At 35.0% G+C, this 23634-nt stretch overlaps 1 protein-coding gene across 1 annotated transcript; it reads right to left on the bottom strand.

The window, feature by feature from the left end:
* Positions 1-21423: 21423 nt before the first annotated feature.
* LOC149531263 (subtilisin-like serine-protease S) lies at positions 21424-23283 on the bottom strand. The gene is made up of 5 exons (XM_089808308.1): positions 23179-23283; positions 22985-23079; positions 22136-22230; positions 21642-21788; positions 21424-21539 (listed from the first exon to the last, which is right to left on the bottom strand). Exons 1-5 carry the CDS (start codon positions 23281-23283, stop codon positions 21424-21426), a joined length of 558 nt encoding a protein of 185 aa, XP_089664434.1.
* Between the last annotated feature and the right edge of the window lie 351 nt (positions 23284-23634).

Genomic DNA, 23634 nt, shown 5'->3' on the forward strand with positions numbered 1-23634 from the left:
TACTGCTATAATACCTCTTTCCATATGTCTATTCAAATGTCCCCTTTCATGGCACTGTATGGGTATGATGCTCAAATTTTTTGGATTTGTTATTTGGAAATAGTAGGGTGCCTAAGGCCAAGGATATTTTGTAGGAGTGTTAGGACATTATGCGATCCTTGAAGGAAAATTTGCAAAGGGCACAAAATGAGCAGAAGCAATATGTTAATCAACACAGGGTTGAGAGGTCTTTCGAGGTAGGAGACATGGTGTACCTCATGTTATAGCCGTATAGACAGTCCTCTCTCAAGAAGAGTGGAGCAGAGAAATTGAAACCATGCTACTATGGACCATTCAAAGTAATCAGGAGAGTGGGTGAAGTAGCTTATGAGTTGGAGTTGCCTGCAGATAGTAAAGTGCATAATGTATTCCATGTGTCATGCCTTAAGAAGGCATTGGACCACAATGTGGTGCCTTCAGTAGTATTGCCACCTCTTGATGATGAGGGAAAGCTTATCTTGGTTCCTGAGGCTATACTTGACTCTAGGGAGAGGGTGCTTCGCAAGCAGATCATCAAGGAGTACTTGGTCAAGTGGAGGAATCTACTAGTGGAGGATGCTACTTGGTAAAATGAGCAGATATTACAGCATCCAGAGTTGAAATTGCTTAAGGACAAGCAATTTTGGGAAGGGTGGACTGTAATGTCCCCTTTTTTAGCATTCATAGCATGATGTTGTCGTTAGCTTATTTCCCCACAGTCCCGTAGGCTAACCAGGACATTAAAGGGACTTAGAGACCATTTGGCCTAGATAGTTTCAGTTGCAGGTCTTTTTGAGGGGTTTTGAGGCAACTTTGGGCATACTTACTATTTATAGTAAGTCATCTTGGACATGGTCAGACATCCAGTGGCAGCGGTATGTCAATGGTAATTGTTTAAAATCGACAAGAAGACTTGTTTATCATTGATAAGATTTGTTATGCATTAATAAAGCTATTTTATAAAGTTAAATTTAAATATTTAACTTTATCAATGCATAGACTATAGTTTGTGGGAAATATTTAAATTAAAAGAGTCCCCTTTATTTTATAACACATTGGAGACATAAGTTACATAAAGGGAGTTATGTTTTATCCCACATTGAGAAAACGAAGGACTGAGCTCTTGTGAGAACACTATAAAAGAAATGGAAGAGCTTCTTTTTAGTATGCTTGGATTAAGATTAATGTTATGTTGCTGGATATTTGTTTATCGGGCTTGGAGGACGGAATCCCTCTTTGCTAGCATTCTCTTCACTGTTGAAAGACACAATTAGGAGGATTAACGGTGTTTCCAAACATACTAGGTTTCATATAGTGTTTTGCTACAGTACGAATGAATAGTGTTTTGCTACAGTGCAAATGAATAGTGAATTTGCTACAGTGCATGAACAGTATTTGCAACAAGTTTATTGTTTATTCTTACTAATTTGAGGGTTTGGAAGGCTGCCAACTACATCTACAAAAATACTACAGCAACTAATTCTAGGTTTCTTCTGTCAAATTTTAATACTTTTGCAGTGTAGTTGTTGAATATGAGACTAATATTTGTTGCAGCATGTTAAACAATTGTATGAGCACATTTTCATGGCAAAAATCAATATTTAATTAGCAAATAAGAAGTTTCAAATTTTCCTATATATTCTAGTATGTGTGTCAAGTGTTTGACAAAAATGCTATGTTGAGTTATTAAGAAAATTAATTGATATCATAAAGTAGCTTGCAAGTTTCTTTATTTGGGAAAAATAAGGGAGGATATTACAATCTCCTTCTCTGCTCTTATTTCCTCCAAGTTGTCTTCAATATTTTTATTGGTTGACTTCCACATGTTCACCATGGAGTCATGAAATGGAATGCCAAGATCCAATGTTTTGATTTGGAAATCATCTTTTGGAAGCTCATGAAATCTTCCTTTCTTTTGAGTCTCTACAATTTCAACTAGCATATGGCTAGTTGTTGAATCTGTAGACAAGGCATCGATTATCTTCTGCTTATTTATCTTCTTTGATGGCTAGGAGGAAGTAACTTGTGTGATCAAGTCCTTTGATGGTGTTGCATCCTCATATCTCCTCTTCTTCCTATCAATGGTCTCTTCAAGCCAAGACTCTATAGAGAGCATATTTATAGTAGATTGTAGTGTAGAGGGATCAAATAACTTCCTAGGAATCAATGGGGTTGGCCTATTCTAAGAAGCAATAGGGAAGACATCTACCTTAGTTATTGAAAGGGATAATGTATCCCCTTGCTAAGATGCTTACTATTCCCGGTCATCCATGTGATTGGTATCAACATCTAAATTGATGACTTGAACAGGGGAGGATGACTTACCCACTAATTTCTCTTGTTCCTTCCCCTTGTCATCTTCCTTCTCTCATGTCTTCCCTATGTTTGGAAGAGGGCCAACACTGCAGGTGGGAGTGAGTGGTACATTCCTTTCTGAAGGCTGGTCTACTCCTTAGCCAATGGATTGTGATAGCCCAATAAATATTATTGTAGTAGTTGTTGTGGTTGTAGCTATAGCTAACTGGGAAACTCCTATCGACACTCCATCTATTGAACTAGTAGCTCCAGTCCTTTTCTTCCTCACTTGGGTCCACTCCACCTATTTATTTTTTCTTTTAATTATCCCTTGCATGAAAGCCTCCATCATATCAATGATTGGTTCAATAGGTGGAGTAGACTAAACTGGTATATTCCTGATCTTCTCATAAGATGTAGGGTGCATATAAGATCCATCATCTGCAAGATCATAGACATCAAAAAAATCATTATACAATTTTATTTCATTAATAGTTAGCCTTGACCAAAATCTCTCCTAAGTTTGGTACTCATTGAGACACCTTGACCATAAATCCTCAATATTCAAGACATGTCTACAGGCATACCCCAACTTCAAATGATCCTTTACAAAATTTACTAGATCATACTGGGGTCTGAGAACCTCATAGTCTAACAACTTGATCTTGCCTTCAAAAATCTTTACCAAGTTTTGGGCATCTGATCAAGAAGCACATGAATATGGGCCTACCACAATAGGGAATGGAATCTTAATGATTTCTTTAACATTAGAACATAGGGTGTTCACCTCTAGAATTTGTCGACATAGTTCGACTAAAACTTTCTTGTCCTCTAGATATCTAGGCAATATTTTGGGAAATCCATCATAGGCTCCTATTCACAAATAGGAGAAGCTCAAAAAATGGATAAATAAGCATCCAAATTGGCTTATAACCAAAATTGCCTCACGTGAGAATATCCTCTCAGGGAAACCTTGCAACTCCCAGCACGATCTCATCATAAAGGCATCATTGATAGTTACATACTCCTCATAGCTCCTCTGTAGTTGTAGATGTACATAGAACTCATAGACCTTGGTACACTCATCATAGTTTTGGATACTTGGGAGACCAGTCCACAAATGATGTGTTTCCAAAGCATAAACCAAATAGGAGGACATATAGAATTGCTTGAATCCTCTAGCAAAATTCAAGCAGGAAGCAAGCTCATGGAAGATTATCTATGCCCAATCGATCTTCATATCCCCAGCAAAAATTGCTTGTATTAGGAAGAAGTGGTGCTCAATGAATTCCAAAATCTCTTCTTTTCCCTTCAATTTGAGGAATGTGAGGATATCCATGATCTCTCAGTTTAAGTTTGTGCCAAACAAAGTTTTAGACATTTTTTTCTTCTTTGAGTAGGTAATCTGGAACTAGGTCCTTTGTATGTCCTCCAATTTGAGGTACTTTTCTCATTTAACATGGATTGAAAGGACCAAAAATCAATATGAAAATTTAGTGATCTTGCACAGGGATACCAAATTCGGATTGCATCAACACCTTATTAATTGACAAGAGAGTGGACTAATATAGAAACAAAATCTATTGCATTTTTGCATTGTATTTCTCAATACACTCCTTTACTAACTTAGGTGCATGAATGACCATTGGAAAGTTGACCGCCTCTACCAATCCACTTTCTTTGAGTTTCAGAGTGATTGGGTGAATGGGTTGGGAATTTAGCCTCCTATATATATCACCCAAGTCATAGAATTTATAGAATGTGTCTGTATAATATTTTAACTCACTTTCTGACCCAGTTAATATTTCATAACCAATAGCTCTAAATGTCATTTTCTATGATTGCACATGGTGCAGTTCTCGATAAATAGATGTTTAAATAAACTTGTAGAAACCAACTACATGTAAATTTGATGAAATAGCTTTAAGGGATTAGACCATTGGTGCCACATGAATGAAATTAAGTTTGGCCAATGATTATAATGGCCAAATTGACATTTAATTTCTAAAGAAATGACTATTTAAACTTTCATTTTATTGGTACTTAGATAATTAAGTTTTTGAAAGAATTCTTACTTTACTTAAAGTAAAGTGCTATGACTAAAGTCACTAAATAACACAAATACTTGGCTTTACAAGAAGTGCCTCACTTTTCATCAAAATCTAGAATGAAGATATCTTTAACAATATTAGCATATGCAGAAGAAAAAGAAACACTTATCTTTTCTACAATATTGGTTCCCTTTTATTTAGAATCACAACATGGGAAGTAATCTTTTTGCTAACTTGCGCTCTTCATTCTTCTACTTTCCACTAAAGGCTTTAATACTATTTTCCTTCATAACGGGTTCACATGTTCAACACTTACTTTTTTGGAAGTATCTTTTGGGCATCTTTGAAGGATATTTAATTTTTTAGGGTAACTAAACTTTCTATCTTCAAAGCTCCTGAAAGAGTGGCCCATTTTTTTAACCTTTGGACAAAAAATTTCTTTCTCAAAAACATTTTCCAGACTAAGGCACATCAAACAATATTCAACTTTTAACTGTAATCTGATGGGCTTGAAGAAATATCTCGAGCGTAACTTACTAGTTATGAGCTAGTAAATTATTATGCTCACATTATTTTATCATTTGAACTGAGATTTGGCTCAAGTTCACAAGGCTTCAAAAATAGAATAAAATGGCTACATTTCCATGAATATGTAGTAGCAAACCATAAACTTGTATTCCTTAATAGTATTTGATCTTATTTCCATAGATTTGAATGAGAATAACCCTAGCCTCTATCCACATCTTCATAATTCATTAGGTATTGGAAAAAGCACATTTACAACTCTTTTAATCACTTTGCATGGCTCCAACATCCGGATCCATAGTTGGTGAAGTTCACTTGATGGGGAAATTAATTCAACAACCCAAAATCTAAGAGATATGAAATTTTAGGGCAAGACAATGGAGAAATAAATTTAGAACACTTACTTCTCATTGGGATGATGCAAGATCACACCCCAACCATACCTAAATCACCTAATCCATGTGTGCACCAAAAAAATAGGAAACCCACATAGAAAGATTAGGAAATGTGTTGCAAAGGGAGACCTAGAAAAATGAAGCTAGTAGAGTGTTTCGAGAAAGATGAGGAGTAAGTAACCTAAAAAAAAAATTAGACACCACTTCCTCACTTTAACCAATAACCTCAAGCTTTAAAAGGGGAAGACTAAAACTGGGCAACAAACCTGTATTTTGGGGCTATATTTTCTCACGATAAGTGCTTTAATGATTGGTTTTAGGTGATTTTAATTTATGGAAAAGTAGTTATGATCTTTGTTGTGGGTGAGGGTTTCCCTCTCTTGTTTTTTGTTGCAATGTTGGGGGCTTTGGATCTTCCTAGGGTTTGTGTCTTTGAAATTTTTTCTCTCCCCTACTATGGCTAGTCTCTTGCTTGGGCATTTGAAATGGGTTTAGTGGCCTATTTTATCCTATGGTTTTAGAGAAGTTGTTGCATCTTTGTCCCTCACATTTTCCTTTTGGGGGGAAGGTTTTTTCTATTGTATAAATTTTGAAAGATGGGGACAAATCTATCTTTGTTCTTTGTTGGACAGTGCCCCTTCTTGAATGCTTCCAGACTAGAAGTTCTTTTCTTTTGGAGTCTCTAATCCCTTTTGAGGGGGATCTCACTTATTGGTCCCATGTCAAGTGATTTATTTGCTCCTCCGATTTCATTTGTAGCCTCTTCCTATAGAGATAAAATATCCTTTAGAGGTGGAAACTCAGCTTACTTGGGAGGCATAGAGCTAGGCAGTTGTGGATGGGAGTGGGTTCCTATGGCTTGGTCTATTTTAGCTTGCCTCTTGGTGATAGTTTAAGGAAGAATTTTTCATAGGGAAAAATCACACAAGATCAAGGAACTCAAGCACAAGCATAGAATAGACCAGAGTATAATCAGAATAACAATATATTATTCAATTGATGTACAAGTACACTAGGAGTGCCTATATATAAAGGCCTCTAAGATGCATCTAGAATGTCTAAGAGTCAGCAAACTAATAAGTCTTACAACCAAGCACAGGTCCACCAGGTGTGGGTTATCCTCCATTAAGAATAGGAGTAAGTGTGATGATGAGAGGATAAGCCTACAAAGGTGTTGCACAAAAAATAATGTTGTAGACACCATGTGCTTAATTAAGAGTGCAAATAATTATGTTGTCTAAATGACAGTTTAGTTAATTATGTAAACTCCAGTGTTGTAGACACCATGTGTTGAATTAGAGTTACTTACTTCTGTGTTGTCAACATGAAAACTCATAATAGTACACAAACTCCTAAGTGTCAACCTAATAAATAATAAAATAATGCATTAACCTAAGTAAAATTAAGTAAAGTGTAAATAGTGAATACTTATTTACACCAACAGTTTATGTCTTGCCAAATTCTACTTATTTTCAGACTCTATTCCTAAGGCCTATTTGGAAGTGGATTCCTCTATTTTATCGGTTGGCAAGTGCTTCTCTAATGTTTTAGGTGTGATTTGTGTTTTTTTGGTGGTTCAACCTTCATGTTCCAACTTTAAAATTTATTTCTCTTATGGGGCTAGAACCTTGTTGAAGATATGTTTTAATGAGGTTGTTGTTTTGGTAAGGGTCGCTTGGGTCCCTATGCATCACCTATAGAGTTGGAGATCTATCCTATGATTCTGATGTTGGACATAATCTATATTGAAGGGCAAGATAGTTGGGCTTCTATTAATGATAGTGTTGGTACTTGGAAGTTCCACTTCCCTAGTGTTTTTTTGGTGATCTTTCCTCTTCTTGCTTCTATTGAGGTGGACCCTTTCACTATTGAGGTGGGGAGGCAGTATGTAGTAGGGTGGGAGAGTTTTGTGAATGTAGGCCTGAACTGGTGGTCTTGATGGCTTTGGACCTTTGGAATTTTGGCCCAAGGTTGGTTTCTAGAAGCCCTTGAGGATGAATTTATCTCCCCCTTTTGGTTTTTTTCTTCTTATAATTGGGGGATCGCTGGTCATTTTAAAGGGTTCACCTAGGTCCTTTGTTCTTGTTTTTTGTTTAAGAATGCAACTAGTATGGGAGCTTGTCCCATGTTGATCTTTAACAATGTAAACCATGGTTGGTGGCTTTGTCACATTCAAACTTTTGTTTTTTAACAAAGGTATACCTTAGTTGTTGTTTTTGCTAGATGTTTGACTCTAGGTAAATACTATTAAAACATGTTGTTTGATAGTGTCTATTGTTTGTACCATAGGTCAACACCCTCTTACTAGTTTTTATATTAAAAAATAAAAACCCTAGAAAGCTTCTTAAATAGAACCTAGCAATTCCCTTAACAATAACATCAAACATAATAGTAGTACTAACACTAACCGTAGGTGTCATAATAGTGCACCCATATAAAAAAAACCTAACACTAACCTTAAAAGTGTGACAATATCACTAATTATGTTTACCATAATAGGATATATAACCTTAACTAGAACAATAACATGAACCCTAACAAATTTATTAAATGTAATGTAGTAGTTCCTCCTAACACTAACCTTAGACTTGTGTGCATATAACACTAACACTAAACATAGGTGTCACAATAACACTAACCCACATTAAAAAAACCTAACATTTACACTAACACTAACCTTGATTTCAATGGTAGCACCAAAATTAATCATAGGAGGAGAAATAACATAAAAATAACCTTAATCATAATAATAATAGAAGGAACCATAATAATCCTCTTAAATTGTGATATTACTATCAAGATTTAACTGTGTGAATTTGAATCAAACTCATTGACCCATGTTTCATGAGTAGTGATTCAACATGAATCCATCTCATGAAAATAAATGAAACTTTTAGCACTCATTGGATCTAGGTGATGCTCACATGGGTGAAGCACTGGGACTTCCTGCGAGGTCACCCATCCCAGTATTACTCCAACTTGAGCGCACTTAACTACAGAGTTTCCTCCATGGTTAAACCCAAAGCTTGCAACACCTGGAGCAACTAAAGGAGCTACAACGGTTATTGGTTGGCCTTCAGCTTTTTCCTCTTGTGGGTGTGTGCTAGGTCCCTTGTGTCTAGTTTCTAATGTTGTTGGTTTTGGGTGGGTGGTGTATGTTTCAGTGTAGTTAGTTCAACGCTAAGTGGATGGTGCACAATGGTTCTACTCATTTCTCACTATTATTTTCTAGCTTTTGGGTAACTTGGTTCATCTTTTTTGGCCTTAGTAGCTTTCACAAGGTTTTTTTTTCTTGTTCCTAGCTTGGTTAGTTATTTTTGCTAGTTAATACTTGCTAGTTCTATACTATAGATGTAGCTTCTCCTAGCCTGATTTTATGTCTTTGAACTAGTATTGATTTTTCTATAATAGATTCAAACTCTATTCCATTTTCCTTAATCAGAATATTAATATTATAAAATTACATACATTTCAATATAAAATTTTAACTTAAAGCGATAAACTTATTCAATCAAGTAAGACTTTCATAATTACCTTCAAGACAATATTGTTGCCTAGAGTTGCATTAGAAGTGAAGCTCCTATCAAATAGAAGAGATGACAATAGTGAAAATCCATAGAGCCACATTGGCAACAGATCTGGGCAGCCCATCGTTTCTAACAGTCGTAGAAGTGAGGATTCCTAGCCTGAATGCATGAAAAGCTCCAATGTTGACAACATCTTCAAAATAGGGTGCAAGAGGAAAATCGGAGCCTATTGACATGGAGATGATATCGACTCCATCATCTACTATGTCATTGTAAGCAGCAAGAAAATTTTCATCACGTAGAGATTGAACCAACATGCTTTTTAAATAGCAATTAGAGCACTGGGAGCACCTCCCATTGTTGTGCCTCTCCCAAAACCATATGCATTTGCATTCTCGACCAATGCTCCACCTATAATGGAGGTTGTGTTACTTCCATGGCCCTCTATGTCATAGGGAGAATGAAAGAATATTGCACCATTTGATTCCAATGGTCCATTCTCTACTTTAAACCCCTTCAAATAGAAATGTGCACCTATTATTTTCTTGCATCAGTGATGCAAAGAAAAACTCAATAGAAGAAAAAACAAAAGAAACCAACACCAGAAAGAGATAGAATATGATTATTCTTCTAATTAATTCATCAAATGAATAGTATACACACTTACTTTCCTACAAATCTCTTCTTTCTATAACTTCATATCCAAAAACTTGCCCTAAACCTAAACCTAAACCTAAAACTCTATTTATACTTGCTAAGACAATCTATGGAACATTCTAGATTATTACAAAATAGGAAGAATAGCTTATAGAATACTCTAGATCAATATAGAATGGAAAGAATGACCCCACAATGATCTATACAAATCCCAAGAAAAGATCTTATCATAATGACAAAATCGGGATAAATTCTTCATGTAGCAATCACGTCCAAAATATTTTATGTGGGTGCTCCTACACCATACTCCCTAGGAAATTTTATCTCAAGCCCACTTGAGATGAGCACTTGTAGAGTGGTACCTTGCTTCTTGATATCTTGTTTGATCATCCACATAGCATCTACATCCGAATAACCTCTGAGTTTTACCAAATACTGCTTGGACTCCTTTCCTCTTGTTTGCTTTATGACTTTGGTGTCAAGTATCCTTTCTAGCTATGGTGTCTGCTTAAATGGTAGACGTTGAATGTCTTATGTATCAGCAATCTTTCTTGTATCAATTTCTTCAATGGGTGCTTTGAATGGTGTGAGGTCTACTATGTTGAAGATGGGAGAAATGCCAATCTTAGGTGGAAATTAAATCTCATAAGCATTGGTTCCAGACTTCTTCAATATTTGACAAGGACCTAGTTTTCTCAACAGAAGCTTCGTAGATTTACCTTTTGGTAGCCTCTCTTTCTTGAGATTTACCCATACTAATACTCCTTCTTCAAATTCTAAGTGTCTCCATTTCTAATTTGCATGCTTCTTATACTTGTCAAAGGTTTGTTTGAGTTGTACTTTGACTTCATCATGGATTTCTTTTATGGTTGTAGAAAATTCTTCTCCTTGGGCACTAACTTGTTGTTGTGAACTCATATCTCTTAACTAAAAAATCCCTCAAAGATGAATTCCATACACCACTTGAAATGGTGACTTTCCTATACTTCTATTGATGGAGTCATTATATGCAAATTCAGCTTGGGTTAGGATTACATCCCATTTTGCTTCATGTTGTCTTATGAGTGTTCTTAACGAATTGCCCAATGTTCTATTAACTACCTCTGTTTGGCCATCAGTTTGAGGGTGGTAGGCTAATGAGAATGATAAATTGGTTCCAAGTTTCCTCCATAAAGTTCTCCAAAAGTGTCCTACAAACTTCACATCCCTTTCTAAAACTATGTTGAGAGGTAACTCATGAATCCTTATGACTTCCTTGAAAGAGAGATCTGCTATATGAGAAGCATTATTGGTCGACTTACATGGTAAGAAGTGAGCCATTTTGCTAAACCTATCTACTACAAAAAAATACACTATCATGCCCCTTTTGTGTCCATGGCAGCCCCATTACACAATCCATCATCATGCTTTCCCAAGGTCTAGATGGTATTGACAAAGGTTGATAAAGCCTTGCATTTTTAGTCCTTCCTTTGGCCCTTTGACAAATCATGCATGTTTCCACAAAGTTTCTAACATCAATCTGAAGTTTAGGCCAATAATAGTACCTTTTGACCAAATCTAAGTTTTTATCCAAACCAAAGTGTCCACTCATTATTCCACTATGCTTCTCTTTGATAATGTTTGTCCTCATAGAGAACTTGAGTACACATAGTTGTCCTCCTTTGAAAATAAGTTTTTATTGTATCAAATAATTAGGAAAATCAGCATGGTATCTTTCACCAAAATCTAGATCTGCTACATACATGTCCTTGAGTGCTTCAATTCCCACACTTTTTAGTTGTATTTGGGGATAATCAGATTCCATCTACTAAGAGAATCAACAACCTTGTTTGATATGTCCTTCTTATGCTTGATGGTGAAGGTATAGGCCTGTAAATACTCCAGCAATTTTTTGTGCCTATGACTCAATTTGTCTTGGCTATTGAAAAAATTGAGTGCTTGGTTATTGGTATACACAACAAACTCCTTTGGAAACAAGTAGTGTCTCCACCTTTTGAGAGTGAACCAATGCATACATTTCTAGGTCATATGAAGAGCATTTTTTCTTGGCTTCATTGAGTTTTTCACTTGAGAAAGCCACTAGTTTTCCTTCTTCACTAAGAACTACCCCTATAGCAACCTTGCTAACATCACATTCTACTTGGAAAACTTTGTTAAAATCAAGTAAAGAAAGAGTTGTCTACTCACTAACCTTTTTCTTAAGCAATTCAAAAGCTTCATTTTCTTATTGACTCCATGCAAACTTACACTTCCTCCTTTAATAGTTTCTAACATAGGAACACATATATGACTGAAATTTTTTATGAATTTTCTATAAAATGTAGCAATACCATGAAAGCTTCTAACATCTCCAACTATACTTGGGGGTGGCCAGGATAGTATAGCACTTAACTTATCTTTATCCATCTTCAAGCTACATTGGTAGATCACAAACCAAGATATGTTAGCTCCTCTTGCATAAAAAAATATTTTTCCAAATTTATTACCAATTTCTCCTCATGAAGTCTTCTCAAAACCAGTCAATGTGCTCTAGGTTTTCTTCCTTTTTCTTGCTGAAAATTAATATGTCATCTAAATATATTATGATGAACTTACCATTGAAGTCTTTGAGTATTTCATTCATAAGTCTCATGAAGGTACCAGGAGCATTAGAGAGTCTAAATGGCATTACTTTCCATTCATATAATCCATCATTGGTTTTGAATGCTATCTTCCACTCATCTCCAGCTCTTATCCTTATTTGATGGTACCCACTTTTTAAGTCATTCTTGGAGAAATACTTTGCAACTCCCAAACAATCAAGAAAATCTTCAATTCTTGGCATTGGAAACCTATATCTGATTGTAATCTTATTAATGGCTCTAGAATCAATGCACAACCTCTAGGTTCCTTCCTTCTTGGGTACCAAAACAATAGGTACAACACATGGACTTAAGCTTTTTGTAATCAAGCTAGAATCGAGTAACTCCTTTACTTGTCTACCAATCTCCTCATTTTGTTGAGGTGTCATCTTGTATGCAACCTTATTGGGTAAAGTGGCTCCAGGAATGAAATCAATACAATGACTAATGTCTTATATTGGTGGTAAGTATTTTGGCATACCTTCTAAAATCAAACCTTCATATTTATCCAAAAGTTCTTTCACTTCATTAGGAACTACCTTCTTTGTTCCAGCCTCCTTTCTATCATTTCCAATGGGTTATTGTGGTTGTGGGTTAGGCATCAAAAGAAAACAAGGCTTAGGTTCATCCTTCATGCCTTGTAAGAATTCTTTTTTATCAACCATCATAATTGTGGCTTCCTTCTCTTTATTTTCTTCCACTTCTTCATGATCAAAAAATGGAATCAATCTAATCACTTTTCCATCCTTCTTGATGGTGTATATATTGAGTTTTCCATCATGTTGTGCCTACAAACTATACTACCAGGGCCTACCAAATAATAGGTGGCATGCATCCATGTCAGCTATATCACACAAAATTATGTCCTTATATTTTCCAATCTAAAAATCAACCCATGCTTGCTCATTTACAAGAGTTTATTGACCCTTTGTTAGCCATGAAACCTTATAACGAAAAGGATGATGTATCCTCCTAAGTCTTAACTTCTGAACCATCTCAAGAGAAACTTAATTCTTAGTAGATTTTGAGTCAATAATGACTTTGCGTACCTTACCTCCAAATTTGTAAGCAGTCCTAAAGATAGTTTTCGTTTGTGGTGGTTCCATGGTAGTAGGCACTTTCAAAAGTGTTCTTTTCATCATTAAACTTTCTCCTCTTTCAGGTACACTATCTGAGTCAGCCATCTCCTTCTCTTGGTATTCATCATCTTGTACCAAATGTGTTCTTCTTTCACATTGTGAATTTGAACTTGCTCTATCCGGACACCTAGATGCATAATGTCCCTCTTATTGCAATTGACACAAATAATTAGACTTGTCCTTCTACCACAAAATCTACCTCTTGAATTTCCTCTTCTACCTCTGAATTTACCTCTAAAATTCCCTTCTCTTTGACTCATTTATTGCTTTATTTCCTTATGATCTTCATGGTTTTGTCCTCTTCCTTGGAAATCTCCTCTTCCCCTTTGATTTCTTCCTCTTTATCTGCTTTTTTGTTCTTGCCTTCTTTTCATTTTGGCTTCCACCTTCAATGCTAGTTGATAACACTTCTGGACTGTATCAGGACACAATAAATTAAGTTCTTCTTGAATGTTCAACCTCAATCCTTTGAGATATGTAACAAATTTTACACTTTCACATTCACTCTACTTTGCCCTCGGGCTTAATTTTTGGAATTTTTCAGTATAGGCAGTGACATCTAGCTCCTTTTGTCTTAAACTTTGTCTCCTTCAATGAAGTTGGATTTCATAATCCTCAGGTAAGTATATTTCTCTCACCTTGGCACACATCCTTTCCCATGAAGTTATCATGTTCTTACCTTCTTTGACCCTCTCTCCTTGAGTGAAATTCCACCAAGTGAGGGCTGGTCCCTTCAACTTTGACTTGGCAATTTTTACCTTGTCCTTTTCTGATATATTTTCACATTCAAAATGGTTGTTCAAGGCTTCTATCCAATCCACAATAGTATCAACATCCATATTTCTCGAGAAGATGGGTAGGTCACCTTTCACATCCTTCTTGCCAACTCTTTCAAGGGCTTCTATGAAGCATCTTTGGTCTGTAGGTAAGTTAACCACCTCCTACTTAGGGGTATCCTCTTCTTCCCCTTCTTCCTCTTACTCTGAGGAAATCTTTGTTGTCTTTTCCATCCGATCCTTTAGCTTCTCAAATTCATCTAGTAACCACTTATTGATCTTCTTATGTTCTTGCATCTTCTTTGCCAATTCAACATTAGTAACCATATTTGATGTTTCAGCTTCTGACTCTGATCCAAACATAGAATCTAATTTCCTCATAAGCCTTCCCCAGGCTCTGATACCAAAAATGAAGTAGAGATAAACTCAACGGAAGCAAAAACAAAAGGAACCAACACCAGAAAGAGATAGATAATGATTATTCTTCTAATCAGTTCATCAAATGAACAATATACACACTTGCTTTCCTACAGATTTCTTCTTCCTGTAACTTCATATCCAAAAGCTTTCCCTAAACCTCAACCTAAACCTAAACCTAAAACTCTATTTATACTTGCTAAGGAAGTCTATGGAACATTCTAGATTATTATAAAATAGGAAGAATAGCTTACATAATACTCTAGATCAATATAGAATAGGAAGAATGACCCCACAATGATCTGTATGAATCCCATGAAAATATTTTATTGTAATGACAAAATCAGGATAAATTCTTCATGCAAAAATCACGTCCAAAATATTTTATGTGGGTGCTCTTGCAAAAATTAGATATTCATTTTCCAGTTAGGTCATTATATGTGGTGCCTTTTGTTGCATGTTTTCGACAGATTCAGAATGGTTTTTGACATCATTCTTCTTGATGATAGTTTATAAGTGTGATTTAAACATTGGTTTGAAAATAATGGATCAGTTATCAAGATGGTCAATAGTTCAATGATAGAATAGGGCAACTTTAAAGAGAAGGTCTAATGTTTGAGTATTAACCGATTTGAAAAATATTTAAGATGATATAAAAAAACTTAATACCAAATAAGGCTAGCCTAAGATCAAGGTTTGAGTATTAATTGATTCATAAAAGAATTTAAGATGATACATTAAAAAAATTAGGATAGAATAAGGCTAGCCTACAATCTTGAGCACCTACAATTTAAAAAGGTGTGGAAAAATGAGTCGAAAGTTGAAACAATCAATGTGAGGGAAAAAAGGTCAATGGTAGAACATTTTAATGGAAAATGTAGATTTTAAATATATGTAATAAACAGAAAACTACCAATACAAATCGTTTTTAACAGATACCCACAAATAACTCTTATATCCAAAAAGGAAATACATGCCTCGATATCAAAATCTTTGATTATACCAGTTATTTGTTCCCCAATCACTACAGGTTCAAATACTTATGTGGCCATTTTAGATCAAAATTGTGATGCCTATTATATAGAATTCTAGACATACTCGTAGCTTTCTAAACAATCTAACTAGTGCACCTATCATGCATTACATAAATCCTTTTTAACTAGCAGATTTAGAAATAAATAATTGCAAACCCATGGCTTAAACATGCAAACTTGTGCATTGAAAAAAAAAGATTTGAGTCCAATTTGGTTTATGAAAAGTTTAGCCAAATCAAGCTAGTTTCCATGACTACTAGTAATGTGAGTCAAAAGAGGAGGTGAGAAATGTTCACCACAATAAACTTTAGAATAGACCAATCATAAAAAGAACTAGGTCAAGATAAGATCCCTCACATAATATAATGTGAATCAAAGGAGGTGTTGAGTAATAGGCCACAAACAAATTGCAAAGAAGATAAATCATCAAATAGTAAAACACCTTAATAACAAATAGAAAATCTAAGATTCAACTTTTCATACATTAACTAAATGTATATTAGTTAAAGATTTATCAAAATGGGACAAGGGCTTTGCATTATACCTGAAACATATTGCAAATGATAACGCACTGCTCTACAAAATTCCCACTATTTTATATTTCCAAATAAAATTATCAGCAGTTCAGTGAAAACCTAATCATTAGCCATTCAAAATACACCTGTTATAATTGTGGGCATTGATGTAGAAAAATATAAATAAATCTAAGAGCAAGGAACAATAGCAGAAAACATATTGGAAGAGAAAATAACTTTAATTGATTTATTTGCAATGCAATTATCTCTCTCGATATAGCTATATATAGTCGACGTTTACATTTTCTAGAATCAACAAAATCTCAACTAACTTCATGTGTGGAGGAGGTAAAAGATGACAGAACTGCAAGTTTACCCAATCACAAATTAATGGGTTGGAAGTTGTCAATAACAACTTGTTGTTTAGTTGTAACAAACATAAATGATTACTCATTCAAAGGTGGAACTATTCCAACATCTTCCCTTAATTTCTACCACTAATGCATCTTTAAGTGGGAGAAATTACCATAAGAAATTTAAATAGGATAGGTCCTGACATTAAGCCTTTTGAGGTACCCATTTACAACATAAATATTTTTTTTGGTTTCCCCTATCACTATCACTATGGAAAATTCATTCCTCTCTTTATTATGCTTTTGTGATTTTAATTGGTTCACCCTTAACCTTTTGGGATTTCCTCCAACTAGTGCAACTGCTCTACTTTAGAGTTTTCACCCAAACAAGTGGTTTTGGCTTACCACAAACCCTTCAATGAACTTTTAGGTTTTTCACCTAAACAAGTGGTTTTGGCTTACCACAAACCCTTCAATAGACTTTTAAGTTTTTCACCTAAACAAATGGTTTTAGATTACCAAAAACCCTTCAAGGACCTGGCAAAAGAAATCATTTCAATGATGGAAAAGTACTTTTTAAAGCTTTTCTCTTTTATGAAATCTCACTTTTCATGGATGACTTGCTAGATGATGATTCTGATTTGCACGAACCATTTGTAATCCTCAATCAGATTAGAACCTGCAGTAGAAAAAATTCACACAAAAATTTTTGCCACATCCCAAGAGTCAATAATGCTCTAATACCATGTAGAAAATAAAAATAAATCTAAGAAGAAGAAACAACAACATAAAACACATTAGAAGAGAAAATAACTTTTATTGATTTATTTGCAATGCAATTACCTCTCTATATATAGAGAGACGTTTAAATTTTATAGAACCAAGAAAATCTCAACTGACTTCATGTGTGGAGGTAAAAGATGATAGAACTACAAGTTTACTTAGTCACCAATTGATGGGCTAGAAGTTGTCAATGATATCTTGTTGTTTAGTTGTAAAAAACATCGATAATTACTCATTCAAACGTGGAATTATTCCAACACCTTCCCTTAATTTCTACCACTAATGCATCTTTAAGTGGGAGAAATTACAATAAGAAATTTAAATAGGATAGGTCCTAACATTAAGCCTTTTGAGGTACCCATTTACAACATGATTTTTTTTTTTGGTTTCCCCTATCACTATCACTATGGAAAATTCATTCCTCTTGTTATTATGCTTTTGAGTTTTTAATCAGTTCACTCTTAACCTTTTGGGATTTCTCCCAACTAGTGCAATTGCTCTACTTTAGGGTTTTCACCCAAACAAGTGGTTTTCGCTTACCACAAACCCTTCAATGAATTTTTAGGTTTTTTACCTAAACAAGTGGTGTTGGCTTACCACAAGCCCTTCAATAGACTTTTAAGTTTTTTACCTAAACAAATGGTTTTAGATTACCACAAACCCTTCAAGGACTTAGCAAAAAAAATCATTTCAATGATGGCAAAATGCTTTCTTTAAGCTTTTCTCTTTTATGAAGTCTCACTTTTCATGGATGACTTGCTAGATGATGATTTTGATTTGCATGAACCATTTTTGTAATCTTCCTCGAGAGTTCACATTTTGATAGGTTTTGATTATTCCTCACACTTGAACATTTTTATCTAAATAAACCTTTAATCATACTTGTGATATTTTTCCAACTTGATCCATAACTCCATCTAACATCCATTTTGAAGCATTTCTCCATAGAATTATTTTTACACTCTCTGTTCCAACATGTCTTTTCAGAATGACTCTTTAATCCACAAAGACTACATGGATGTAGATCCCAACACTTGTCTTTCATGTGCCTTTTCCTATTACAATTTGAACATTGCATATATTCTTTACATTGAACAAATTTTATTGAATCCACATAATCATTTCTTTCATCTTTCATATATCCTAGTCCTTCATACTTTGGTCTCATGATTAGCTCAATAGGCTCTATGATTCCTTGTTCATGTTTTCCCAATACTTTACCTTTGTAACCCATCTTCTTCATTATATTTCATCCAACATTCTTATTACCACAACTAATAGTATTTGATGCCACATTTTCATATTCTTTATCACAAACAACCTCAACAAAGTCACACATTTCTAGTGGTGGATTCAAATCATCTCTACTACATGAAACATCGCATACTAATTTTGCTTTCACACATGCATTTCTTTCAATGATAGATTGATTTAGTTCAACCTTTAACAAGTCATTTTTTTCTTTTACTTTCTTCATTTTCTCCTCTAATTCATCCTTTAGCAAGTAATTCTCTTCTTTTACTTTCTTCATTTCCTCCTCTAATTTGTCATTTCTTTTCTTAACATTATCCAACAACTTCAATTTTTTCTCTAGTTCTCCATTTGCTTCTATATAGTCATTAATTTGATTTTAAAAATTGCATCTTTCTATATTCATTTCATTTCTTAACTGTGTTAATTCTTCTTGCAAAAAATTCTTCTCACAAATTAAGTCTCCATTTTCTTTCTTTGCATTTATTAATTCTTCTTCTAAAATTTCTATCTCGGAAATTAAGGTTACATTTCTCTTTAACATTCTTTTACCTTCGTTCCCCATTACGATTAATCCACAAGTAACACTTTCTTTGAATTAACCTAGCATTTTTACCACATTTCACAATCACATTGACAATTTCAAATTTCCTCATTTATTCCTTTAAGAATTCAAATGTAAGATTATTGGACATGATCACCATCTCAACAATATCACACCAAACTCTATGACCTTTTCTCTACATTGATTGAATAGATAATTTTACCTTCAACAATCTCATTCTTCTCTTATTGTAGCAATAGACAATATACCAACAACCAACTTCCCTTACTCGGCATTTTTTATTCTCCTTTAGGCAGCAACATAAATAAAACAAAACAATCTATTCCACTACCCATTTGGCTTTCCAAACTCACAGAGGTTTCTTTGATTCTCCTCAATCAGATTATAACCTGCAATAAAAAAATTCACACAAAAAATTCTGCCATAGCCCAAGAGTTAATAATGCTCTGATACCATTTAGAAAAATATAAATAAATCTAAGAGCAAGGAACAATATCAGAAAACATATTGGAAGAGAGAATAACTTTTATTGATCTATTTGCAATGCAATTACCTCTCTATATATAGAGACGTTTACATTTTCTAGAACCAAGAAAATCTAAACTAACTTCATGTGTGGAGGAGGTAAAAGATGATAGAACTGCAAGTTTACTCAATCACCAATTGATGGGCTGGAAGTTATCAATAACAACTTGTTGTTTAGTAGTAAAAAACATCAATAATTAAGTTTTCACACTATAAATAACAATTGGAAGATCAAGTCCATTAGCCGTGAGCTGCCCTTGCTGTGGTTCTACTGAGCCCTGACTGTGGCCACTGGTTGGCTCCCACAACCTTGGCCATGGCCTCTAGCCCGTCTTTGCATGCTCCTCTCTGGTCAAAGATGGTATGCTAACGTTGGTCTCTAGTTGTGCATGCTCTCTGGTCGGGTTTCAACTTTGTGCCTCTCTCTACTGGTTGTAGGTAGTTGTCATTGGTTGCAAGGTCAGGGTGTGGGAGTGCTATACCTTCTATCATTGTTGCTAGTTCTGGGTCGGCTTCTTTTATGCCTTCTAAGGGAAGATCTGCCTCTTATGTTGATGTGGCTACATTTGAGGTGGGTCTTCATGGTGCTTGAGCTGTTTAATCCAAGCCTTCTCGTCCTTGAGAAATTTCCCCTGTATGTGTTTCAAACCCTATAAGGGTACTCTTGGACTCTGAAATAGTCGACAATATTTTAGGTACGGAAGATGAGCTCTCTTCTTTTACTGTTATCTTTAGATTTCGGGGCTTTTGGCCCTCTCTTTCTAATCTTCATGCTTGGATTTCTAAGCATTGCAAGCCTATTTTAGATAGTGAGGTCCACATCTTTCTAGTGGCTAAAGGCTTTTTCATAGTAAAGTTTAATTATGTTAAAGACAAGAAGACTATTTTGTGCAATAACAATTTTTCATGGAAGGACAAATTTCCTCTTATGGCCAAACTGTGGCATATGGATTTTGATCTGCTAATTGAATCCTTTAACAGAGTTCCTATCTGGGTCCAGATATTAAATCTCCTGATGCATCTCTAGCTAGATTTAGTTTATGAAGCTATTGGGGCTGCCATTGGTGTTTTTTTATATGTGGACCTAGACACTTCGGATATCCTTCATTCAACATATGCTAAATTTCTTATAGAGATGGATATTTCTAAGGGCCTTCCTAAGATGGTTTGTTTGGATTCTTCGAGGGGCTCTTGGACCCAAACATTGGATTATGAAGGTATCTCTTTTCGTTGTAGAAAATGTCATAAGACTGATCACATTGCTACCCGTTGTGCTGCTATGAAATCTAAATCTAGGCGACCACCTTCCTTAGGTCAGGGGCCTCTACTTAACACTATAGGGTGATTAAGTCCAGTGATGCGCCTTTGGATTCAGCGGTTGTTTCAGCAGATGTATCCTTAGCTAATGATCCTTTGGTGCCGGTGTTAGAGGAGGTTCTTGTTCCTTCTCCTGCTCTAGTACTGGACATTCCTCCTAGTCCTATTGGGGACTAGGACCCTTTTCCCCCTCCTGCCCCTACCCTTGTCCTTCCTCCTAGTTTTGTGGGGGGCTAGTTGGCTATGGTCTCTTCTAGGAAGATTGTTGGTTGTTTGAATTCCCCTGGTCTTCATTGTTCAGTTTCTTCTAGGGATTGGATTGCTAAGGCAGTTAAGGTGGAGGATGGTTGGACTGTAGTAAAAAGAAAAATCTCAAGACCATCAGCTCCTCCTTTGGAAATGAACCTCTGATCGTGCAAAGGTGGCTCTAAATCAAAGGGAAAACCATGATATATCTAGCTTTGCCCCCTTGCTGGATCTTTACTTTTGGTTGGTGATAGGCTTTTTGTCACCTTGGTTACCCTATGTTTGAGGGATGATCAGTTCTTCTTTTGCTTGCAGTATCTTTGTATCTGAACTTATTGAAAATCTTTAGACTTATACAGGATTTGAAGCTCCCTTCAAAATATGTTTATCTAATCAAAAACAAACATCGATAATTACTCATTCAAAGGTGGAATTATTCCAACAATGCCTGTTTGACACACTCCTTTAAAGCGACTTGGACCAGGCGGCAAACCCGCATCACTGAAGCTTTTTGATTCCGGCCAAACACCTACATTATTATCCAATTCTTGATGAGAAGGAATGTTAAGATGGAAATTAATACTAACTTATGCTGATAAACTATATTACAGAACCCAAGTCTGCAACTTACCGCCATCAATCATTCCTATGATAACATTTGATTGAGCAGTCACGTAATCTTCTGAGTGCGTGCTTTTACCCATAGAATTGGGCTGATCTAAGCCAATAAACTCCCATGAGTGCGTTGTATCAACGCGTCGTATTTTACTTACGCAAACTGAAATAACCTCATTCATTTCTGCAATAATTGTAGACATTCTTCGGCAAGTGTGAAGGAGATATACTATTGAAGTAGAGATAAATTTGTTCTACTGTTTGCTGATCAGAGGATCAAAAGTTAAATTAAGTAATGAGAATGAATAGTAATTCCATTAAATAATAGTCTTAGATACATCACAAACTTTTTAAAAGAAAAATTAAAACTAAAATTTTGAACATTAGATTTGAAAGAATTATTAAACATTGTAACACAATCTTCTTCGTTCACTGGCCATCCATTTCTGCAATTCAGTGCATGTTCTTCTGACTACTTAGATTCGACGATCATCCATGTGGTATCATTACCTGATAGAGAAGTGGCTTCCTCGGGAGTTAGCAGTGCAGAAAACCCTCTGAAGCTTTTTGCATAATGATGAATTATACGTTCATTTGCTGTCATTCTGTTCAATGTCATTTCACAGTGAGGATTGAATAAATGAGAGGATGATTTATTCTGTGATTTGAAATTCCATCTGTTATAGAATCAGGAAGTCGATGCTATGAAGGAGCTTAGGAATTTAAAATATCATTCTAAACCTGACCGTAATTTTAGTCTGATTTAAATAGTATATTATAAATTTTGGTTTTTCTAAGCAGTTCATTTGAAATTATTGTTTTCTAATAGAATAAATGTACCTTTAGAAACATATGAAAATTTAAAATATATTATAAGAAGTTCAATTAAGTCTAATTTTTCAATTGTTCATGTTAAAAATAAAATAATGAGAATTAAAAGTTTGGAGCTACAAGCAGATTGGGTTTTTAGTACTAGGATGATTGCTCAAGTATTGGTACAATCAGTAGTTAGAGGAAAATATACTGATTTCTATTTATTAGTGCAATTTTTTTTACGGAGATCTATGGCACTGCTATAAGGATATTCTTAAGTAGGTATTAGGCTACACATCTACATGACCAATTTTTTTATTCTTGTGTACATAAAGAATCTTATTATGTTCATCTTAATTAAGTCAAAACAATAGATATAAATATTTAAGTCACATGTGAAGATATCTTAAATAAAATAATTTAAATTTTCTATTTCCTTGAAATTAACTGTTCCATTACTAATACCCTTCCCTGTTTAAATTGAAATGATATTTTTTAATATAACAATAACAAGCAAGCAAAACCAATTAATATTAAATGTCAAACCTTGCATTAGTCAATTTGGCATGCAGCTCTTGGTTGGAAGATATTGCAGCTTCCTCGGTAGGATGGGTGGCATCACCCATGTACACAATATAATGCTGTAATTCCAACCATCAGCACTTAGAATTTTGCAGTGCTGTAAAAACCCTAAACCCTTAATGGAAAGAATAATGAATTTTTGCATAGATTTTATGTACCTTGAGTGCATTGCCTGTTGCCCCACAAATGATGAGTGAATGGCAAAGAATTAACATGATCAGCAGCTTCTGCAAAATGAACATGTTGCTTGGCTGCTTTGACATGTTGAAGACTTCAATTTAAAACAAAAGGCCAAGCCACTTTGCTTGAGCACGGCTGATATTTGAATTGTAATTTATAGGAGGCCAGGAGAAATCAGCATCATCCGGCAGTAGTAAAATCATGTTATATTTTACAAAGCTAAATGGTGATTAGCAGTTGGAGGGGATCGGCTGTATCGGGAATCTGTTTGTCACTGGTTTCTGAGAATATGCCAATCATTAACATCAATATTGAATACTCAAGTTGCACCACGCATGATGTCAATTAAATATTATGCGTTTTTGCTTCTTGTCAGTTATGTAAGAACAAAATTAATAATATTCGGTGCTAACTTATTTGGTTAACATTTTTGT

The sequence above is a fragment of the Cupressus sempervirens genome, chromosome 11 (genome assembly GCF_028749045.1).
Source record: "Cupressus sempervirens isolate cs-2001-9-10 chromosome 11, ASM2874904v1, whole genome shotgun sequence".
NCBI classification, from domain to species: domain Eukaryota; kingdom Viridiplantae; phylum Streptophyta; class Pinopsida; order Cupressales; family Cupressaceae; genus Cupressus; species Cupressus sempervirens.